This window comes from Mixophyes fleayi, chromosome 6, assembly GCF_038048845.1.
Source record: "Mixophyes fleayi isolate aMixFle1 chromosome 6, aMixFle1.hap1, whole genome shotgun sequence".
In the NCBI taxonomy this organism is placed as follows: Eukaryota; Metazoa; Chordata; class Amphibia; order Anura; family Limnodynastidae; genus Mixophyes; species Mixophyes fleayi.
Window position 1 is genome coordinate 165,618,844 of NC_134407.1, and position 18,050 is coordinate 165,636,893.

Consider the following 18,050-nt stretch of genomic DNA (forward strand, 5'->3'; position numbering starts at 1 on the left):
GTGTCTGCATCCTATTATCTTTGTATGCTTCCACTCATCAACACTTGTACACATCCTCACCTATTAAGCAGTGGTACAACTTGCTATACGCAGACCATTGACTCCCCCGCTACCTACCTGCACCTGGACAAGTCTTCTCACCATAAGCAGTGGTACAACTTGCTATACGCAGACCACTGACTTCCCCGCTACCTACCTGCACCTGGACAAGTCTTCTCACTATAAGCAGTGGTACAACTTGCTGTACGCAGACCACTGACTTCCCCGCTACCTACCTGCACCTGGACAAGTCTCTTCACCATAAGCAGTGGTACAACTTGCTGTACGCAGACCACTGACTTCCCTGCTACCTCCCTGCATCTACTCACGTCCATCCTGATCTCCGAGTTCAAATCTGCCTTTCCACTATATCAGCTAGTCGCTGATTCATTGACCAAAGATTGCTGCAAGTCACCGACTTTCCTATTATTTATTGGCATTCTCTCTCCATCTGCTGTGACATATGTTCCGCTAGTCACCCTGCTACCAGAGGACCGTTGTGTGAACTTCACTACCCTGGTAAGCCCAGTCATCTGGTGAAATCCTGGGCAAGACTCCTAGTGCCCGTGACAGTAAGATCAGGCCATGACAGACCCAGGATCGGAACCAACAGCTATAGAGATGCTGCAGTATCTGGTCACCTGTATCGAACAACAAGATGTTCGCCAACAACAGTTGTTGCAATATTGTGAGGCTTTAGCCTCCCAAGGAACCCCTGTGCAAAATGTAGCAGCAACCGTTGATCCTCCAGTACCTCCATCTTCTTCCCCAGTGCCATCCCATGTGTCTATCGCTTCCACGCTACACCTGCCTACTCCTTCTAAATATGATAGAGACCCCAAAACCTGTAGGGGTTTTCCTAACCAATGCTCCGTTCATTTTGAACTTCAACCTCATAACTTCCCTACTCATCGTTCCAAAGTGGCCTACCTCATCTCTTTGTTTTCCGGACAGGCTCTCGCATGGGCCTCCCCTCTGTGGGAAAGAAATGACCCCTTATTGGAAGATAGTACCATGTTTATTTCTACGTTTCAAAGTATTTTTGACGAACCTGGTCGTCTTATCTCCGCAGCTTCCAGTATTCTCCGACTACGCCAAGGATCTCGGACTGTAGCTCAGTATGTCATTCAATTTCAGATACTTGCCTCTGAACTTCAGTGGAACACTGAGGCGCTGATAGCCGCCTTCTGGCAGGGGCTTCCGACAAGATTAAAGACGCACTACTAAATGGGATTGTTGTTTTACTTGCTGTGAACCTCCTGGAGATTAAAATATACCCCAATTGCACATCTTTATTTCTTATCAAGTGTGAGATTCTTATTATGAGTCCTTAATAAGTTACCCGGTTATAGCAAGTTACCTCTCAGGCGCAACTTAGAGGAACCCAGCTGGCATTGGGCCTCAGCGTTGTCCTTTCCTATGGTATCATCACAATAATGTTGGCATTTTCATGAAAATATCCTTTTTGTGAGCAAGCTCTCTCTTTAATAATACTGTTAGATAATACACATGTTTGCATTAGCTGAAGATAATAGTCTGAAGTACTGGCAAGATTAGCTCTTACACAGCACTTTGTACTATAACCACAAGTTCACAGCTAACTTAATAGAATGTTTTCGAGGACTCTCAAGCAGTGAGAGGGTTAATGATAAGAAAACTAAGGAGGAGCAAGTCGTATTCCCAGGAGCTTGCAATCTAATCTGATTTCTACACTTGAACTGGGGGACAAAATACTGTGAAGGACAACTAGGTCTCCATGTGGATAGCAGAATATTTTGGACAGCCCTGGACTCTGTCTGCTATCACTATGTGTGTGATTTGTGTCAACAACTGAGACTCCTTGTCACTGCAAAGTTCTATGCATATGCAGGCAGGACAGAGGGGGGTAGGAAGCTGTTCGTTTTCTGGGTACAGCACCTGGGGCACCTCTATGTCTTGGTGATGCTTGGATACAGTGTCTGGAACGTCTAGGACTACTGACACAGCAACTTATTGCTCCTGTAGTCACGAGTTGACAAAGGCATGAAAAGCGAACATACAAAAGCTTAATCTTTTTTTAATTTATTTGCCTGGCAGAGTCAGAGTGCTGCAGAGTACCCCATGATTTTGGGCAAGGAGAGGAGGACTTCTCACCCAGCTGGGTGGCAGAGGAACAGAAGGTTTTGTTGGAGGAATGTCCTGGAACAGTTGTTGTGTTGTTTTCAGGGAAGGAAAGGCAAAAAAAGAGCCCCAAACAGAAAGAAAGTTTGTGAGTTGCTCATTGAGAATAAGGTAAGAAATACATACACAGCTCGGATATGACCATGGGGAAGGGGAGCTTGCTTGTTATGCTTCAGTAAACACCCCACTTCTCTAATATATCACACAGCAGTCATGTTGTCACTGTGTAAACATGATGTGTAGCAAATGCAATTAGACACAAAGCTAGCAATCTAAGCTGACTGCAACAACTCAGTGTAATGTTCTTTAAGATACAGCCACTAGTTACCCCTCTACTAATGAAGGCAAGGCAATTGTTTCGGTAATGATTATCAGCATGGTGTATTGGAAAGCCAGCCTGTAACTAGTCTCCCTGCACTCTTCCTTACCTCTGGCATACAAGCCAGTCCCTATCAAATGCTCTGTATATTACATTTCATCAAATTATGGTAAAAATGGTGTCCAGGTTAAAGCCTTTATTTAAGCATAGATTTGTCAGTGTATGAAATGGGGTAGAAAATTGTGCTTGGAGATCTATAGTGCTGAGGAATGAGATCACTATGAGATCCAACAAATAACAATTACGGATAGGGCATCGTAGCTTCAAATTCATCCAGTGTCTATAAGCCAAAGATTTCAAATGAAAAGTATATGGAAAAACATAAATGTATTATGTGAGTTGCTGACCAAAACTGTTATATAAGTACTAAGATACTTCTTTCCATAACTACTGCAGCTCCAATATGTATTGTTTGTGGCACTGCCTTTTACTGTTGTCGGTGAAAAAATTATTATTTTTTCAGTGATGATACTATAAACAATAATTGTCTATGCAATAGAATTACATCGTAGACAAAGCAGTATTCTGGATTCCAAGTCAAATAGCTTGTGAGTGTTTCAAAGGGGAGCCACCATTCCTCAATTAATCACATTAAAGTAACTGAGACCACATATTAAAAAGCAAGATGCATATAGAGCAAGCGATGAAAAGAACAATAACTGATTTTATGAGCTATTCCCCGCTCTGCTGTGCCTGCTGTGTTTGCTTACACGTGCGCAGCTTAATCTTCAGAACAAATGATACTCTCAACATTCCAAATGGATGAAAAGCGACTTAAGATTTGTTCTAAAAAAAATAAACACTTTTCCCTGTGATTACTGGAACAACAAACACGAAAACACATAACATACACAGATGATGTTCTTATACATTTTGAAAGCAAAGAGTACTATAGTTTAGCTACACAGATCAGAGAATCTGGAAGGAAAGGAGTATGTGGGTTTATAAAAGAGAGAGTTGGCAGGTATCATATTGGCAGTATCAACCCATTGCTTGCACTTTACCTAGCTTCAACATGTTATGTACATGTGACTAAATTCTGCTCTCATATAATTTAAAGCTGTACTATCACCTTGGGAGGGGGCAGAGCTGTAATGGTTGGGGGCAGCTGTTTTGCCTTGGATTCCGCGGTTAATAACACAGCTCAGGCTGAAAACTGGGGCTCTGTGACATTTTGGAAGGGGTGTGAGCGGAAGGACCAATGAGACATTACGTCTTCCTATTGAAGCCACGTTGTGCAGTCATTTTAAAGTGGTGATCACAAATGTTCACCACTTTAGCTAGTATTGCAGGTTTAAAGTGTGTAGTTTTGATGAACCTTTTTGGATTATAGAGTGCCATTGTGCCAACCTGTTACCTATATGTTATAGAGCAATGTGTATAGATATAACCTGCTTAAGAGTTTGGGCCAAGGTAAACTATTTGGCATAACAGTCTCCTGATTAAACTACAGTTGGATGGGACATTTTACAGGCTAAACCACCTGTGCTTGTGTGTTTGTATAACCACAAGATATGACAAACGGCCCTCTGTTCTTATCCATGGGTGTTTATTCCAAATTGCCTAACTGCTCTCCAAGAACACACAGGCAATTGAAGAGCATTTGGGTATAGAGACTACGTCAAGCAAAGTTTTAGGCAAACCTGCTTTGTCAAACACTAAGGTTTTAAAGGGGCAGAAAAATAATAAATTGGCAGATTCTACAGCTGATAACAATTCAAATTAAACCGTTTATCTTTTAAAATGTACACAACCCTAATAGAAAAGTTTTTTTAGTATGTGTAAAGGATGGGAAACTGCAATTTCAGTTGTTGCCTCAGGTTAGGCCACAGCACAGGTTGGGTGTACTATAGAGATTATATTATCTATTATTTATAAAGTGCTGATATATTACTCAGCACTGTACATTGAGGGGATCGTGACACAAACAAAGGACATGCAATGACATGGCCCTGAGGAGCAAGATGAGGTTACAATCTAAGAGTGTGGGGAACAAATGATATGTAAGGTAATACAATAACAGGTATAGCTGGTGTTGGGAAAAGTGTGTGTGGCCAGCGGCGGATCTAGAATTCTGTTTCACGGTGGTCGATTTAGTTCCCGACCACTTTGTGACAGCTAATCATGCCTGTGGCTGCACACTGCAGGTCCCCTCGGTAGAAATGGGCAGGGAGAATATGCAGCACAGCCGCTCTGATTGTATTTAAAACATATTCAGAGCAGCCGGGCAGGACTCTCTGCCTCCCTGTCTCTGCTGAATGGACCTGCACAGTACAGCTGCAGACAGCAAGCTCTTGCCAGGGTGGGGTGATTGCCCTGATCACCCTCCAACTGGATTCGCCAGTATGTGTGGCTATTGTAAGACAGAAGCAATATCAGCCACTAATAATAAAACAGCTATTGCTGACTATAATGTCTGTGCAGCTACCGGTGTGATGACACAGGTGAAATGAGAAGAGACAGTGTGAGGTGGTGAGGTGGAGACATGAAACGTGAACTGGATTCATTATGGGATTATTATGGAAATCTTAAAACATTTAGCTGCTGTCTACCATATCTGTCCATTTATCTTATCAGTGCCCCCTTCCTTTTCTGATTCTGAAAGATGCTCATAATACTATAGGAGAGTTCTACAGATAACATATATAGCAGCATTTAAGACATTATTGAACATCCAAGAGTAAGAAACACTCCTGAGAGTATTTATCTAATCCATGACTGGAGACTCTAATGTACATTTATCAATAATAGGGGAAATAAATATACACCTGGAGCAATAATGAGAATGTACAGCTGTCATTTGCAGGAGAATGGCGGAGCACAGGTGAGCTGTGAGCCCAGGGACTGTGACGTGAATGAAGATAGCTTGGGAGATGGTGAGTACCTCCTTACTGTCAATGTGACCTTTCAGGATATATAGGCATAAAGCCGCATTGTTTTATATGGACAGGAAGGCTCAGTTTCAAATGTGCAAAAATACATCCCAGCAGAACATTTGTTATTTTGCCACATTATATTTTTGCGCAAATGCGCCAGTTTCTTACTTGAAAGCGCATGCATAGCAGTGTCTGCAGAGGTGCTTGAACCTTCTGAAGGTAAGAGCTAGGCAGATGAGGGTGTTACTAGCTAAATGCAGGCTGGATGAATGCACGTAAAGCTGAACCACCTGCAAAGAAAATCTATTTTGTATTACGGGAAGAGTTATTAAATAAAGTTCATGGGGTGAAGAGAGCGCATTTATGGAGGCGTTCACTGCCATGAATCAGGAGTCATCCTATACTCACCATGGGGTGTCTTGTTGTGTTTATATGGGAATGCACATTTACTTATGCACAAATACCAGTGTTATTTAAATATTGAATCATGATAAATGTAAAACATAAGTATGGCAACAATGAGCAATACTTTAGGAGAACAACCAAAAACCTTAATATGCTAGTAGGCTAGTAGGCAACACTTGAACAACCCTGAAAAGTAGTTGCAGCCTGATTTAGCAGGGACATTCCCATCAGCCAGCATGTGGATGTGCTCTAAGGGGATGTGCACTGATTAATAAGGTCCACTTGTGCAAACAGAAAGGTATTGCAGGTGCACATTTTTTGCACTTTCATACATGACCTTGAGTAATTCTTTTGGATCCTAACGTTCCAGTGTTCCTCTTTTGAGACGTATGTCGAAATTTGTATGGACAATTGGGCTCCTAAAATTGATATAGCGCCATTTACCTTATATATTACAACGTACACTGGTGTTGGTAGTTGTGTATAGGAAACTAAATGTTTTATGATAATTTGTAAGTGAAATTATGACAAGTTACAAGTATATGTCTGTGATGACAAGACTACATAGTTAGAACAAATTATACCTTTCCCTTTTTTTTACGGTTTTACATTTTGTAAGGTATATGCAAGTTGTGCCCCTCAGGAGCAGTATCAGATATCCTGAGGTGAAATAGGAGGATGGTGAGTGACAATGACACAGGCCTTATCAGGATGGGTTTTTTAGGGAGTTGTTTTTTTATCATGAGGTAGACTGCTGGAAGAATAGGAGTTGTGGAGTCTTTGAATAAATGGGTGCAGGCCATTTTAGTAAGTTTTTAAATACTTATGAGGATATCAAAATATTTTTTTATTTAGGAGCCTTGAATCAATAGTCAGACTTGATGAAAAAATGTTAAAGTATGAGGATTTACAGACACCTTTTACTTACTGGACCTGATTCATTAACAAACAAGGCAAAACAATGAGTATATTTTCTCCTGGATCAACCATGTTACAATGCAAGGGGTGTAAACTAGTTTTTATTTTGCACATAAGTTAAATACTGGCTGTTTTCATGTAACACACAAATAACTGATTCTTTATTTTTACACTGAAATTTAAAATTGATCTAGGACATGCCCTACCCCAACTATAACTCTGCAATCATGTTTTAAATTTACCTCACCCTCCAATGCAACATGGTTTTGCCAAGGTGCAAAGTTAGCCCTTTTGTTTGCTTTACTTTCCTTAATGACTCTGGCCCTCTTGTATACTCATATTATATACTCTATCTTGGGAATTTGCAGCATCTGGAGCTGCCCCTTGCTTGGCTCCTAGCAGTCCCAGATATATGATGACAACGGCCTACTGCCACAAGGCTGGAAAATTTGGAACCACTCAATGACAAGAGACCAAACAGAACGCCTAAGATATTAAATTATTTTAAATAAAATTTAGAACTCAAGACCAACCCCTCAGTTCTCCTAATTCTTAGGGGAATATTACGGTAAGGAATCTCCGTTCATTGTTTTGCGCACCACTGTTAGGAGTGAGGAAAAATAAGTGGAGATTTCAGCCTGTACATTGCGTTGATGTGTCTCCATGGCCTGGTCCAGACACACATCGCTCGGAATCTGACCCTGAAGGTTCAAATCTTTCATCATCACTGGCTTCCTCCTTTGCAAAATCAAGCCACTTACTAGGAGACGTGAATATATTCCTGACTGAAAAGAAACATTATAGCTAAATATAGTAACCAGGGAAGTCCGCGTTCCTGCAGGTACCTGTCTTAGATCCCTACAGTAAGATAGAATACGACAAACATCGCAAGCCAAAAAGAAGATTGGGACACCTCTACAACATAAAGCCCAATTAGTTAAAGCCAATACTAATTTGTGAGTTTCTATTTACGTTTTAGAAAAGGGGCACATAGAAGGCTACAAAGCCAGAATAATCCTACTTGGGATCTGAGTCAGATTTGCAGTCAACATCACCCTATTGGATAATGATAAACTCCAAATCACATTGCTTCATACTTTCTGTATGATCCATGTCCCAAATCTTTGTAACCCCATGGAATGCAATAAACACAGTCAGTTATTATGTAACAGTATGGTGCAATGTGAATTTGTATGTGTAACCCATTGCAGCCAGTTAGATTCTAGCTGTAATTTTTCTAGTGCAGTTTAGAAATTCAAAGCAAACATCTAATTGGTGCCATGGTTACACAATTTAAATAAATAAGCACCAGTTTCACACAAGACACCTTTGCAAACACCATGATACCCACACAATTGCTTCCTGACTGTCATTAAGCAGAGATAATGGGGAATTTTTTATGAACACTGGTTGCAAAGAGGAAGAAAACATGTAATAATTGCACTAGAAAAGTCACCTGATTGTTTGCTTTGGGACACGGCAGATTTTTAATTTGCATTTGCACCTATTTTCAGAAATATCCCACAGTAAATTTTCACCGGGGTCTCGGGTTTGCTATTGATTTAATATCGGTGTGAAAATTTGTCATTTCCCAGCACAGCCACTCAATGGCTAATATTGGACCTGTGTCCTTGAAATGGAATCAATGTGCTCTAAAACAATTCTATATATATATATAGAGGTGCTTGCTAGTACATAAAACTGGTTCTACGCTGAGTACAAAAAGATTACACAAAATGAAACACATATACCATCTCTTCAATAAATAATTACAAACAATTATCAGTTATGTAAAAGCAAAGATTTATACAGTAGGTATAAAAATGACTAAAAAAGGTCTAGTCTGACCGTGGGGAACATTTATGAAAACTAGTGCCCTACTGCAAGAACTAGTTAAAAACATAGTTAAATATGCAAACAAAACTGCTGTAATCCATAGCAACAATCAGACAGCTGCTTTAATTTTATAAATCATATTGGAACTGCATTGGTCCCTCTGGCTTACAACACTTACATAGACTAGTTCCATGTGCATCAGTTTTTGTCTATCACATGTCACCACCTGTAAATAGAGTCACATTCTGTCTAGAGCTTTGGTGGGTGACCTGTGACTGCATATTGTATTTTTACAGGAGCACTGGGTCCTACAGGCCACATTACAGCTTACAGCTGAGTGCATTATAAAATGTGCACACAGCACCAGTGGCTTGTTAAATCCTGGACTGCTAGCCATGCTGGTCACGGGGTGTGAAGAACATAAAATTCTTGGTTACCCAGCCCTATTATGCATTCCATAGAACATAACGTACATGTACATCATAATAAACTAGGGATCAGTGTGATCCTTATATTACCTCCACAATTGTATTCAGGCTTAGCGTGCAGCCCATTTGGAAAACACCCAACAGATACACAACTAATTAGATGTGTCTCCTTGTTAGAACAGTACACTCCTGCCCTCTAAGCTTTCTGTCTCTTATTGCTATATTGCAGGATACCACACAAAATACAGATGGATGGAATGTACACACTAGTCCAATTTGTGTAACTAGTACTACATATACGACCATATTGTCTTGTGACATAAGCTATGGGTTAGTTTCTTAGTTCCCTGTCATCCATGACCCATACTTCTGACCTGTTGTTTACTGTCACCTGTGCTGTGAGGAGAGGATACATATGTAATCTTGCTGTGGTTATTATGATGACTAAATGACATGATTCACTGGTGTCTTCCATTCCTCAACTCCTCCCTTCCTTTCTGTACACAACAAAAAACATAACTGTACACAACTTGCAGATCTCTCTGTATACTATTGAAATTGTGTGGCTTATCGGGACATCTGGCAGTAGATGTATATAGATTGATGGGGTGTAACTGTGCATCAGTCTAATAATGTATTTTATTATTTTATTGAAAAATGGGTGACCGATATATGTATTTTGAATACAATTGTAAAGTTAAAATTTATAGGCATTTTAAAATTTAAATAAGCAGTAAATATTAAAAATAACCAATAGACAAATGGAGTGAGTTTAGTTAAAGCAAATGGCACTGTTTGAACGGCATATTGGAGCTCAGAATTGTGCCATACTTATATACTTACCGCTCGAAAGCCAATTTAAGGCGCAACACAGTGCAATTCTCCACATTGTAATTTGCTGTGTTGCGTTGTAGTTTGGTAAAACTCACTGCATCTCATCATCATTGTTTATTTGTAGGGCGCCACAGATTTCACTGCGCCGGACAATCATTATGGATATGACATACATGGATACAGTAAGCATGAACAGAAACATACATGAATACAATGCACATGACAGCAATGTCCGATACAAACAGAGAATGAGCGATTGGTGAACAATGACACGAATTACATGCGCGCGAGTAAACGATCAGCATAGCAGTCCCACCGAATTCGGCAACTGACAAGGGACATACAAAGTGGATGGACAGTAGACAAACATGAGACAAACAAGAGAGGACCTTGCCCATGAATGTACGCTCCATCTGTAGTGATTGATGCTGAATGTCAACATTATCCATAAGCTTTGAGTGGCTGCCTGGATTATGGTATGTTTTAAAGCACTTGACATGTCTTGATTGAGTACAATTGACCTGGCTGGTATCTACAAGTATGTAGGTGAATATGCTAGACAGCACTGTTTGGTATGTGCAAGTGTCTGTGTTGTTCCTCATACAGCCTGTGCCCTCCCATCTCCTCACTAAACGTACAGCTCAGCTGTTAATTCCCTCGCAAGCAACAGACAGAGGAGGAGAGGCTTCTGCATGGGCATTGGAGTCAGTCCAAGAGTTCACACAGCTTCTAAGGAGGGAGTGCAAAGTATGTACCCACATCTACATCTGTAATTTCTGTGCGCTGTGAATTATACATACCAGAGACTCTACATGCTTATTGCACATAGAGCAGTAAAGATAGTATAAACGTACATAGCAACATGTGTGCACTTAGACACAAGCCTGAGACAACGCATCTACTGCCTATATTAAAACAGACAGGCACACAGTTAATATATATGCACTGGGCCCGGCTGATTAATAGGATGCCTCTGATTCATATTTCAAGAGGGCGGGAGAAGTGTTTCCAGGTGATGTCACCTGAGAGGAGTGCCCATGTAAATCAAGACAGGTAGATAAAGAGAGGAGGATAAACAGGAATTGCCAGTTCTCCGCACAGTGAAGAGCCCCCCCTGGATCTCTGTACTGGTCACTGGTACAGGTAGGAACTTGTCATTGTCATTAACTAATGAGACCACCATGAACGGGGGGCACAGGCAGCTGTGGGACTGTCATTTGTGTATGTATGAGTGTAAATGTGTGTTACCAGCAGAAGTGTTTCAGAAGCTGAGATGTATACTTACAGACTTGGATTCAGGTAAACACAATTGTATTCTTAAAAGTTCTATGAAAAAGAAGATAGATCTTGCTTGCATCCATGTTGTGGGCTAGCTACACTATATTACAGGTATTATGGGGCTATATCATAGGTAGGCAAACTGCAGCTTCTTAGCAATTGGTGAACTACAAATCCAAACAACCCCTATCAGCCAAACTTCTACAACAGCTGGAAAGCCAGAGGTTGCTAAAGCCTGACTTATGAACTACAGGCTCACGGAATAAGATATGTGTCCAGATGTCTAGTTTGGGGTATAGTATGTGAATATAGTGAAATGTAGGCAGGGCTAGGTTAATTACTGGATTTACAGTCCTCAGAGGTCTATAATATACAGTGAAGTGCAGGTGTTATTGAATATCTCACCTGTCATTTGCAGGTTGTTGCGTATAAGTAAAATATATCCATATACTGTAAAGGTCCAGTGTAATCTATTCTATAAGGAGCAGAGCACAGTATATCACTGAATGGTCGAGAGATAGGGGTGGGTACAATTTATAAGGTTGTTGTTTATATAAAACATGGTAAAATAATGAGGTAGAGCCATTATATGTCTTTAAAGAGTGTTTAGTATCTAGGTAGAGTATGTACAGTACTGTAGAAAGCAAGAGCGAGTGGTCTTGAGGACACTCTCTACTTAGCCACAGATGCACTTTGTGCTGAAGTTTTAATACCTCCCAGGTGATCTCTTACTCTGTCTCTTTGCTCTCATTCTATTAATCTTCTGAGGTTAATGCCCATCAGTTTTTCTACCGTGGTCAATTCCTCACAGACTTTATAGCAGTTGTTTTAGGAGATAAAGCTGATCCTGTGAGCCAATGTTTCCTGGAATCAATTACAATTTCAGCATTAGAACCCTGATAGAGTATGGAATGCGCTGGCATTTAAAAGGAAATTTTGCAACATTCACAAGCATTCTATATTTTACATCTGTGCATAGCTTGACCAAAACTGACATTCTTGAAATTGCAGCTACTGACTGAAGAGAAGCAATTTTACTTTGTACTTTTCTTCCAGACCTCTGCAGAACAATCTTCTGTTATGATGCATATTAACAACTAAACTACATATATGGCAATAGGGTATATTGACTGTTCTCCTAAAACTATGTAACAATTACATAATTGTAAGTAGCATCCTGCCACATTAGGTTACTGCTAGTGGCAGCAAAATCAGCAACCATGTGTTAACTATGTTTAATACAGGTTAATGTCTATACATTTATGTAACAATTACTATTAAGTATTGGCATAACATTAGATCTTATATCTGACATTGTTAGCATGAATTGCTCTTCCATGCACATCTCACTGATATATTATTATCTGTTGATCGTATATACAGAGGGATTACCAAAATAAGTACAATTACAAGTATAAAGCCACTTAAACGGAAAGATACCCCAACAAATATAACCGCTTCATAAATTAGCCATGATTGCCAAAGAGATAAATTGCTATTTCACAGTGGCTAACATACATTCTACAATCTCAGCATTTGCTAACTGGAAGCATCCATGATCATCTATGTCTATTTTCGTATAGTTCAATAGTCACTTTGAGGAGCACTGCTAATATATTGAATAAGGTGAATACAGAGACATTGAGAAGAGAAAGTCTGATCATTTCCCCTCAACTGAAAAGCCCCAAGCATTATGGGTAATAGATCCCAGATCACTATATATACATATATGAAACTTGCCTACCCACAATTACTTCAATAACTCATTAGACATAGGTCACAAAATCATATAAGCAGATAGATGTCATTATGATTAAGATCTGAGGATAATTAGTATTGTATTCACAGCTGTATGGATAGGCAACTTTCCCATTATCTCAGCATGTGGGGAACGGAAAACAACCATGAATTCAATAATGATCTTGTCAAAATTGAGCAGATTATTATCATGGTTGTGTGGGGTCACCTTCTGACAGAGATAACTGACTTCAGTGGAGCTAGAAGTGATTTGGACTATTGGCCTGAAGATCTCATCCGATGTGGCCACCAACATCTGTGGCTAAATTTAAAATATCTGGTCAAACAACAGATTTGGCCAGTGTGTGGCCAACTTTAGATTCCATTCCAAGAAATAAAAATGCAGTGGGAGGAAATCATTTATTACACAAAGTCCCAAATGTAGCCACTATAGTCTACTATTATATTATTTGTACAACACTAATAATGAATGGTATTGTATAAATGCGTAAGATCACAGCTTTGTGGACATGGAGTTCACAGAATACCAGCCCACATTTGTGTGCATGTCCAGAGTTTTGCTTAGCTAATGATGTCACAAAGTTCTCCGATCATGGAGTTAGCACAACGCTCTTGTGTGTTGTGTCGGTTGTGTTGGTACCATTACACCGAGAGGGGCATTGTTCAATGGCTGCAGCACATGACAGTTTTATTAAATCAAGTCTGGAAAAAGTTGGCAAGCCAGATTCGCCAACTGATAATCTCAGGCAAATCAACACTTCTGGCAAATTTAAGAATTGCCAGCGTGGAATACACTATGTCAAGCACCACCAACTTAATGCTTCCTACAAAGTTATAGTCCAGTAAATATTTCTTTCACATGCTTCCAGCATAAATACTTGATTCCTACTTGACCTTCCAGATAACCACATACATGATTCTATTACACATGTCAAAAAGTACTGCGGCTAGGTTCATCTTCCTCTCCCATTGCACCTCTTCTGCTTCTCCTCTGCATAAATCCCTTCATTGGCTCCTTATTCGTTTCAGAATTCAGTTCAAGCTCCTTACCCTCACTTACAAAGCCCTTTCCAAAACTTCTCCTCCTTACATCTCTGACCTTGTCTCGAGGTACATACCTACCCGGCCACTCCGTTCTGCCTCTGACCTATGACTCAATTCACCTCTCATTACCTCCTCCCATGCTCGCCTCCAAGACTTCTGCCGTGCTGCCCCTAATCTTTGGAACTCCCTATCCCCGTCTGACACAACTCTCCCCCAACCTTCAGTCCTTCAAACGCTTACTCAAAACTCACCTTTTAAAACTCGCCTATCCTACCACCTCCTAACCATTATATCCATCACCTCTTCTTCCTCGTCTTCTATATAAATTTTTTCTCCCAGTTGGTCTTACTGTCTCTCACCACCCCTCCCTTTAGAATGTAAGCCCTCTCGGGCAGGTTCCTCTCTACTGTCCCACATCTATCTCCTGTCCCTCGTACGTCCTGTCACTTCTTTTGCTGCACTCTGTGTGAGTCCCCATAGCATTACTCACACTTATCTGTGCTGCTGACATGTATCATCTATTTGTTACTTCTGTATCCACCACTACGGAATCTGTGGCGCCTTATAAATAAATAAATAATAATAACAAAAGGAGGGGTAGTCCCTGGAAATGATCAGATTAAACTGAGATAGATCAAATGCATTGATTCATTCAATGGTTATGAGTCTACAATTCTACATTAGTCATTTATAAACACTTAGTAAATGTTTCTTCCTCAGATATGTGCGGTAGGTATGCTATGGTTGTTATTGCTGCTTGGCGCTGTATCACGGCTATCTACTGATGACTGATGAACTGGTTCAGTATGAGCTGTTGTGGTATACCAATGTACACACATAGCAATTATTCATACATTAGTGATCATAGCATGATTCAGTAGCATTTATTTCAAAGCAAACAATTGTTCCAGAAATTCTTACGTTTTCCTTTTACTTATTTTAATTTTCTATCTCTATTGCTGTCAAAAATTACAGTGGCATTCTATGCAAAATGTTGGGAGAAGACATATTAAGCAGGCATTCTAAATGTTTAAAAAGGGACTGTGGTTTTTGTAGGAATGAATCATAATTGTAAACATTCCATTCTATTTTTAGTATATAAACAGGATATATGGAAAGGCCATATAGGCTCAGGCCTAGGGTGCCACAGTTATAGGGGTGGCACTCTGTTCACTGTAGATCATTGTTTTTACTATTTCACTTGGTTGTTAACTTATTATGTACATGTTATAGACATTTAACTATTATCTCAATTAGGGCTCAATCATTTCATTATGTGCTTATTTTATGCAAACATATTAGGTGTATTTTAGAACCATTTGGGATGATGAACAGTTATAGTGCTATGGTTGATATGGGACAGGCCACAAAATTGGCGTAACGGGGTACAAATGTAAATCTGGCCCACACAGGCAACTGCAGTTTTGTGTCCTATACCTGGGGCAGTGCATCTTATCAGCATAGTGCATCCTGTTCCCAGTGCAATGTGTCCTATCCCCAGCCCACTTTGTCCTACCTCCAGTGCAGTGTGCCCTATCCCCAATTCAGCGCGTCCTCTTCCCAGAGCAATTGTCCTATTCCCAGCCCAGCATGTCCTATTCCCAGTGCACTGAGTGATGGGCAGCACAGTGGCCTAGTGGTTAGGTCTTCTGCCTCACAGCACTGGGGTCATGAGTTCGATTCCCGACCATGGGCTTATTTGTGTGGAGTTTGTATGTTCTCCCTGTGTTTGCTCCGGTTTCCTCCTACACGCCAAAAAAAAACATACTGGTAGGTTAATTGGCTGCTATCAAAAACCCTAGTCTCTCCCTCTCTGTCTGTGTGTGTGTCTATATTAGGGAATTTAGACTGTAAGCTCCAATGGGGCAGTGACTGATGTGAATGAGTTCTCTGTACAGCGCTGCGGAATTAGTAGCGCTATATAAATAAATGATGATGATGATGATGTGTCCTATTTCCAGTGCAGTGTTTCGTATTCCTTGTGGAGTGTGTCCTGTTCCCACCACAGAGTGTCCTATCACTAGTGCAGTGTTTCCTATCCTCAGTGCAGTGTGTCCTATCCCCAGTGCCTCCTATTCCTAGTGCAGTGTTTCTTATTCCTTGTGGAGTGTGTCCTGTTCCCACCACAGAGTGTCCTGTTTCCACCACAGTGTGTCCTATCCCAAGTGCAGTGTGTCCTATCCTCACTGTGGTGTGTTCACATATCCAGTGCAGCATGTCCTATTCTCAGTCCTATACTTTCACACAACAATTATTTGAAAGAGGGCTTAAGTGAGAACATTACTCCTGCTTGGTCATGACATTGTCGTCTGTTGTCCAATGTTTAAAAGTTTCCACCAAGTTTTTATATTGGGTTAATAATAGAAAAAGTATTATGATAAAACAGAGAGATATGTGGTAGAAGAGTAGCTAGGCCCTCCTGACATTTCTTCAACATGCACCAAACATATTACATGAACCTTTGTCCATGGATGATTCACCTGTGCTGCCTGTATTTCTAGTGATTCTCCAAAGTCTACCTCTTGTCTTCCTTCTTTTGTGTCTCTTGCCTGTTCATTTAAGCTTGCCAACCTTATCATTAACTTCTCTTCGTCATAGTCACAGATAGACCCCAGGGTGCTTGGGCTGGTAGCACTTGTGACCACTGCTTCTGCTATTACTACCCCAGATGCAGGTCAGAAGAGGGGCAGAACAGTGCCCTATAGCACTAGCCTCTTCTGGACCTGCACGGTGGGTTGGCTCACAAAAGACCTCTACTCTACTCTTTTGAGAGCAGAGCAGATGAATTGGGGCCTTGGAGGGGGAAGAGGGTGTTGACTTGGGTTCCCACTTACCTTCGGGGCTCATAGTGGCCGAACCCCCTGTAGTTCTGACACTGGGTCAGAATAAGCAACAAAGAGAGTAAAAAGAGTGTGTATACAACTCAAATGCATTGTGCAAAACCCTATAGCAACCAATCACATGTCTTCATTGTCTAACCTGAAACACATCAATCAAATATAATTGCAGTAGACTATAGAGAGAAACATCACCGCTAAGAAATGAGTCAAAAGATTCAGGGGAGTAGAATGAAATCTGCAGGAAATTAAAGAATTAAGAGATTTAATCATTGAATTATAGTATTATTATCAACAATATAAAACATAATGGTGTCAAAGACAGAAATTATGCTGTTTAAGAGAAATTGATGAGATGTTTATAGAACGCATAGTGTTTTGTCATTACAATGCTAGACATTCCTCCTATTCATACTATCCAAGATGACAACATGCAGAGCCTTTGTCAAAGACAATGCTGTGTGGTAGGTAGGGGAGATGACAGAAAGTGAGCAAACAGTGTGTGCAAAATAATACTGTAAGTGCATTCAAGGGTGAAAAAAGAAACCTCATGATATATGTTACTGTGAAGCAAAAATGTGCTGTGCTAATAATATACAAAAAATGCTAGGGTGATGAAATAATTGGAATATGCACATGGAGATATCACTGAAAAGCACTTAGCTGTTGAGCCACTGGCTTTATGTCGGTTTGTGGAAGATTTCATACATACACTACATAGCCAAAAGTATGTGGACATCCATATGTGCTTGTTGAACATCTCATTCCCAAACCTTGGGCACTAACATGGAGTTGATCACCCTTTTCAGCTACAACAGTCTCCACTGTTCTGGGAACGCTTTCCACTAGATTTTGGAACATGGTTGTGGGTATTAGCATCTATTCAGCCAAAAAAGCATTAATAATGTCGGGCACTGAGTTTGAGTAATAAGGCCTGGCTCGCAATCGGCATTCCAATTTGTCCTAAAGGTGTTCAATGGGGGTAATGCCAGGGCTCTGTGGAGGCCACTCAAGTTCACTTTGTGCAAGGTGGCATTGTCATGCTGATACAGGCCTTCCCCAAACTATTGTCACAAAAATGGAAGCACAAAATTATCTAATTGTATGTTGTCAGATTAAGGATTCCACTTACTGGAACTAAGGAGTCCAGGACAAACCTTGAAAAACAGCCTCCAAACATTGTTCCATTTTCACTACACTTTACAGTTGGCAGTAGGCTTCCAGGTAGGAAGCATTCTCCTAGCATCTTCTGCTCCAG

The 18,050-nt window shown here is 40.5% G+C and overlaps 1 protein-coding gene across 4 annotated transcripts in view; it reads left to right on the forward strand.

Moving 5' to 3' along the window:
- The first annotated feature begins 1,896 nt into the window (after window positions 1-1,896).
- The window catches only part of GRB7 (growth factor receptor bound protein 7), a 56,301-nt gene continuing 40,147 nt past the window's right edge, over window positions 1,897-18,050 (forward strand). The window contains exons 1-2 of one of the 4 annotated variants that reach the window (XM_075177086.1): window positions 1,897-2,310; window positions 5,385-5,454. In XM_075177086.1, the coding sequence (XP_075033187.1) occupies window positions 2,140-2,310; window positions 5,385-5,454 (241 nt within the window). In that variant the 5' untranslated portion in view covers window positions 1,897-2,139. Of the gene's footprint in view, window positions 2,311-5,384; window positions 5,455-10,540; window positions 10,623-10,844; window positions 11,019-18,050 lie in introns of those variants that run through there. The other 3 variants (XM_075177087.1, XM_075177088.1, XM_075177090.1) reach the window with 3 other exon arrangements.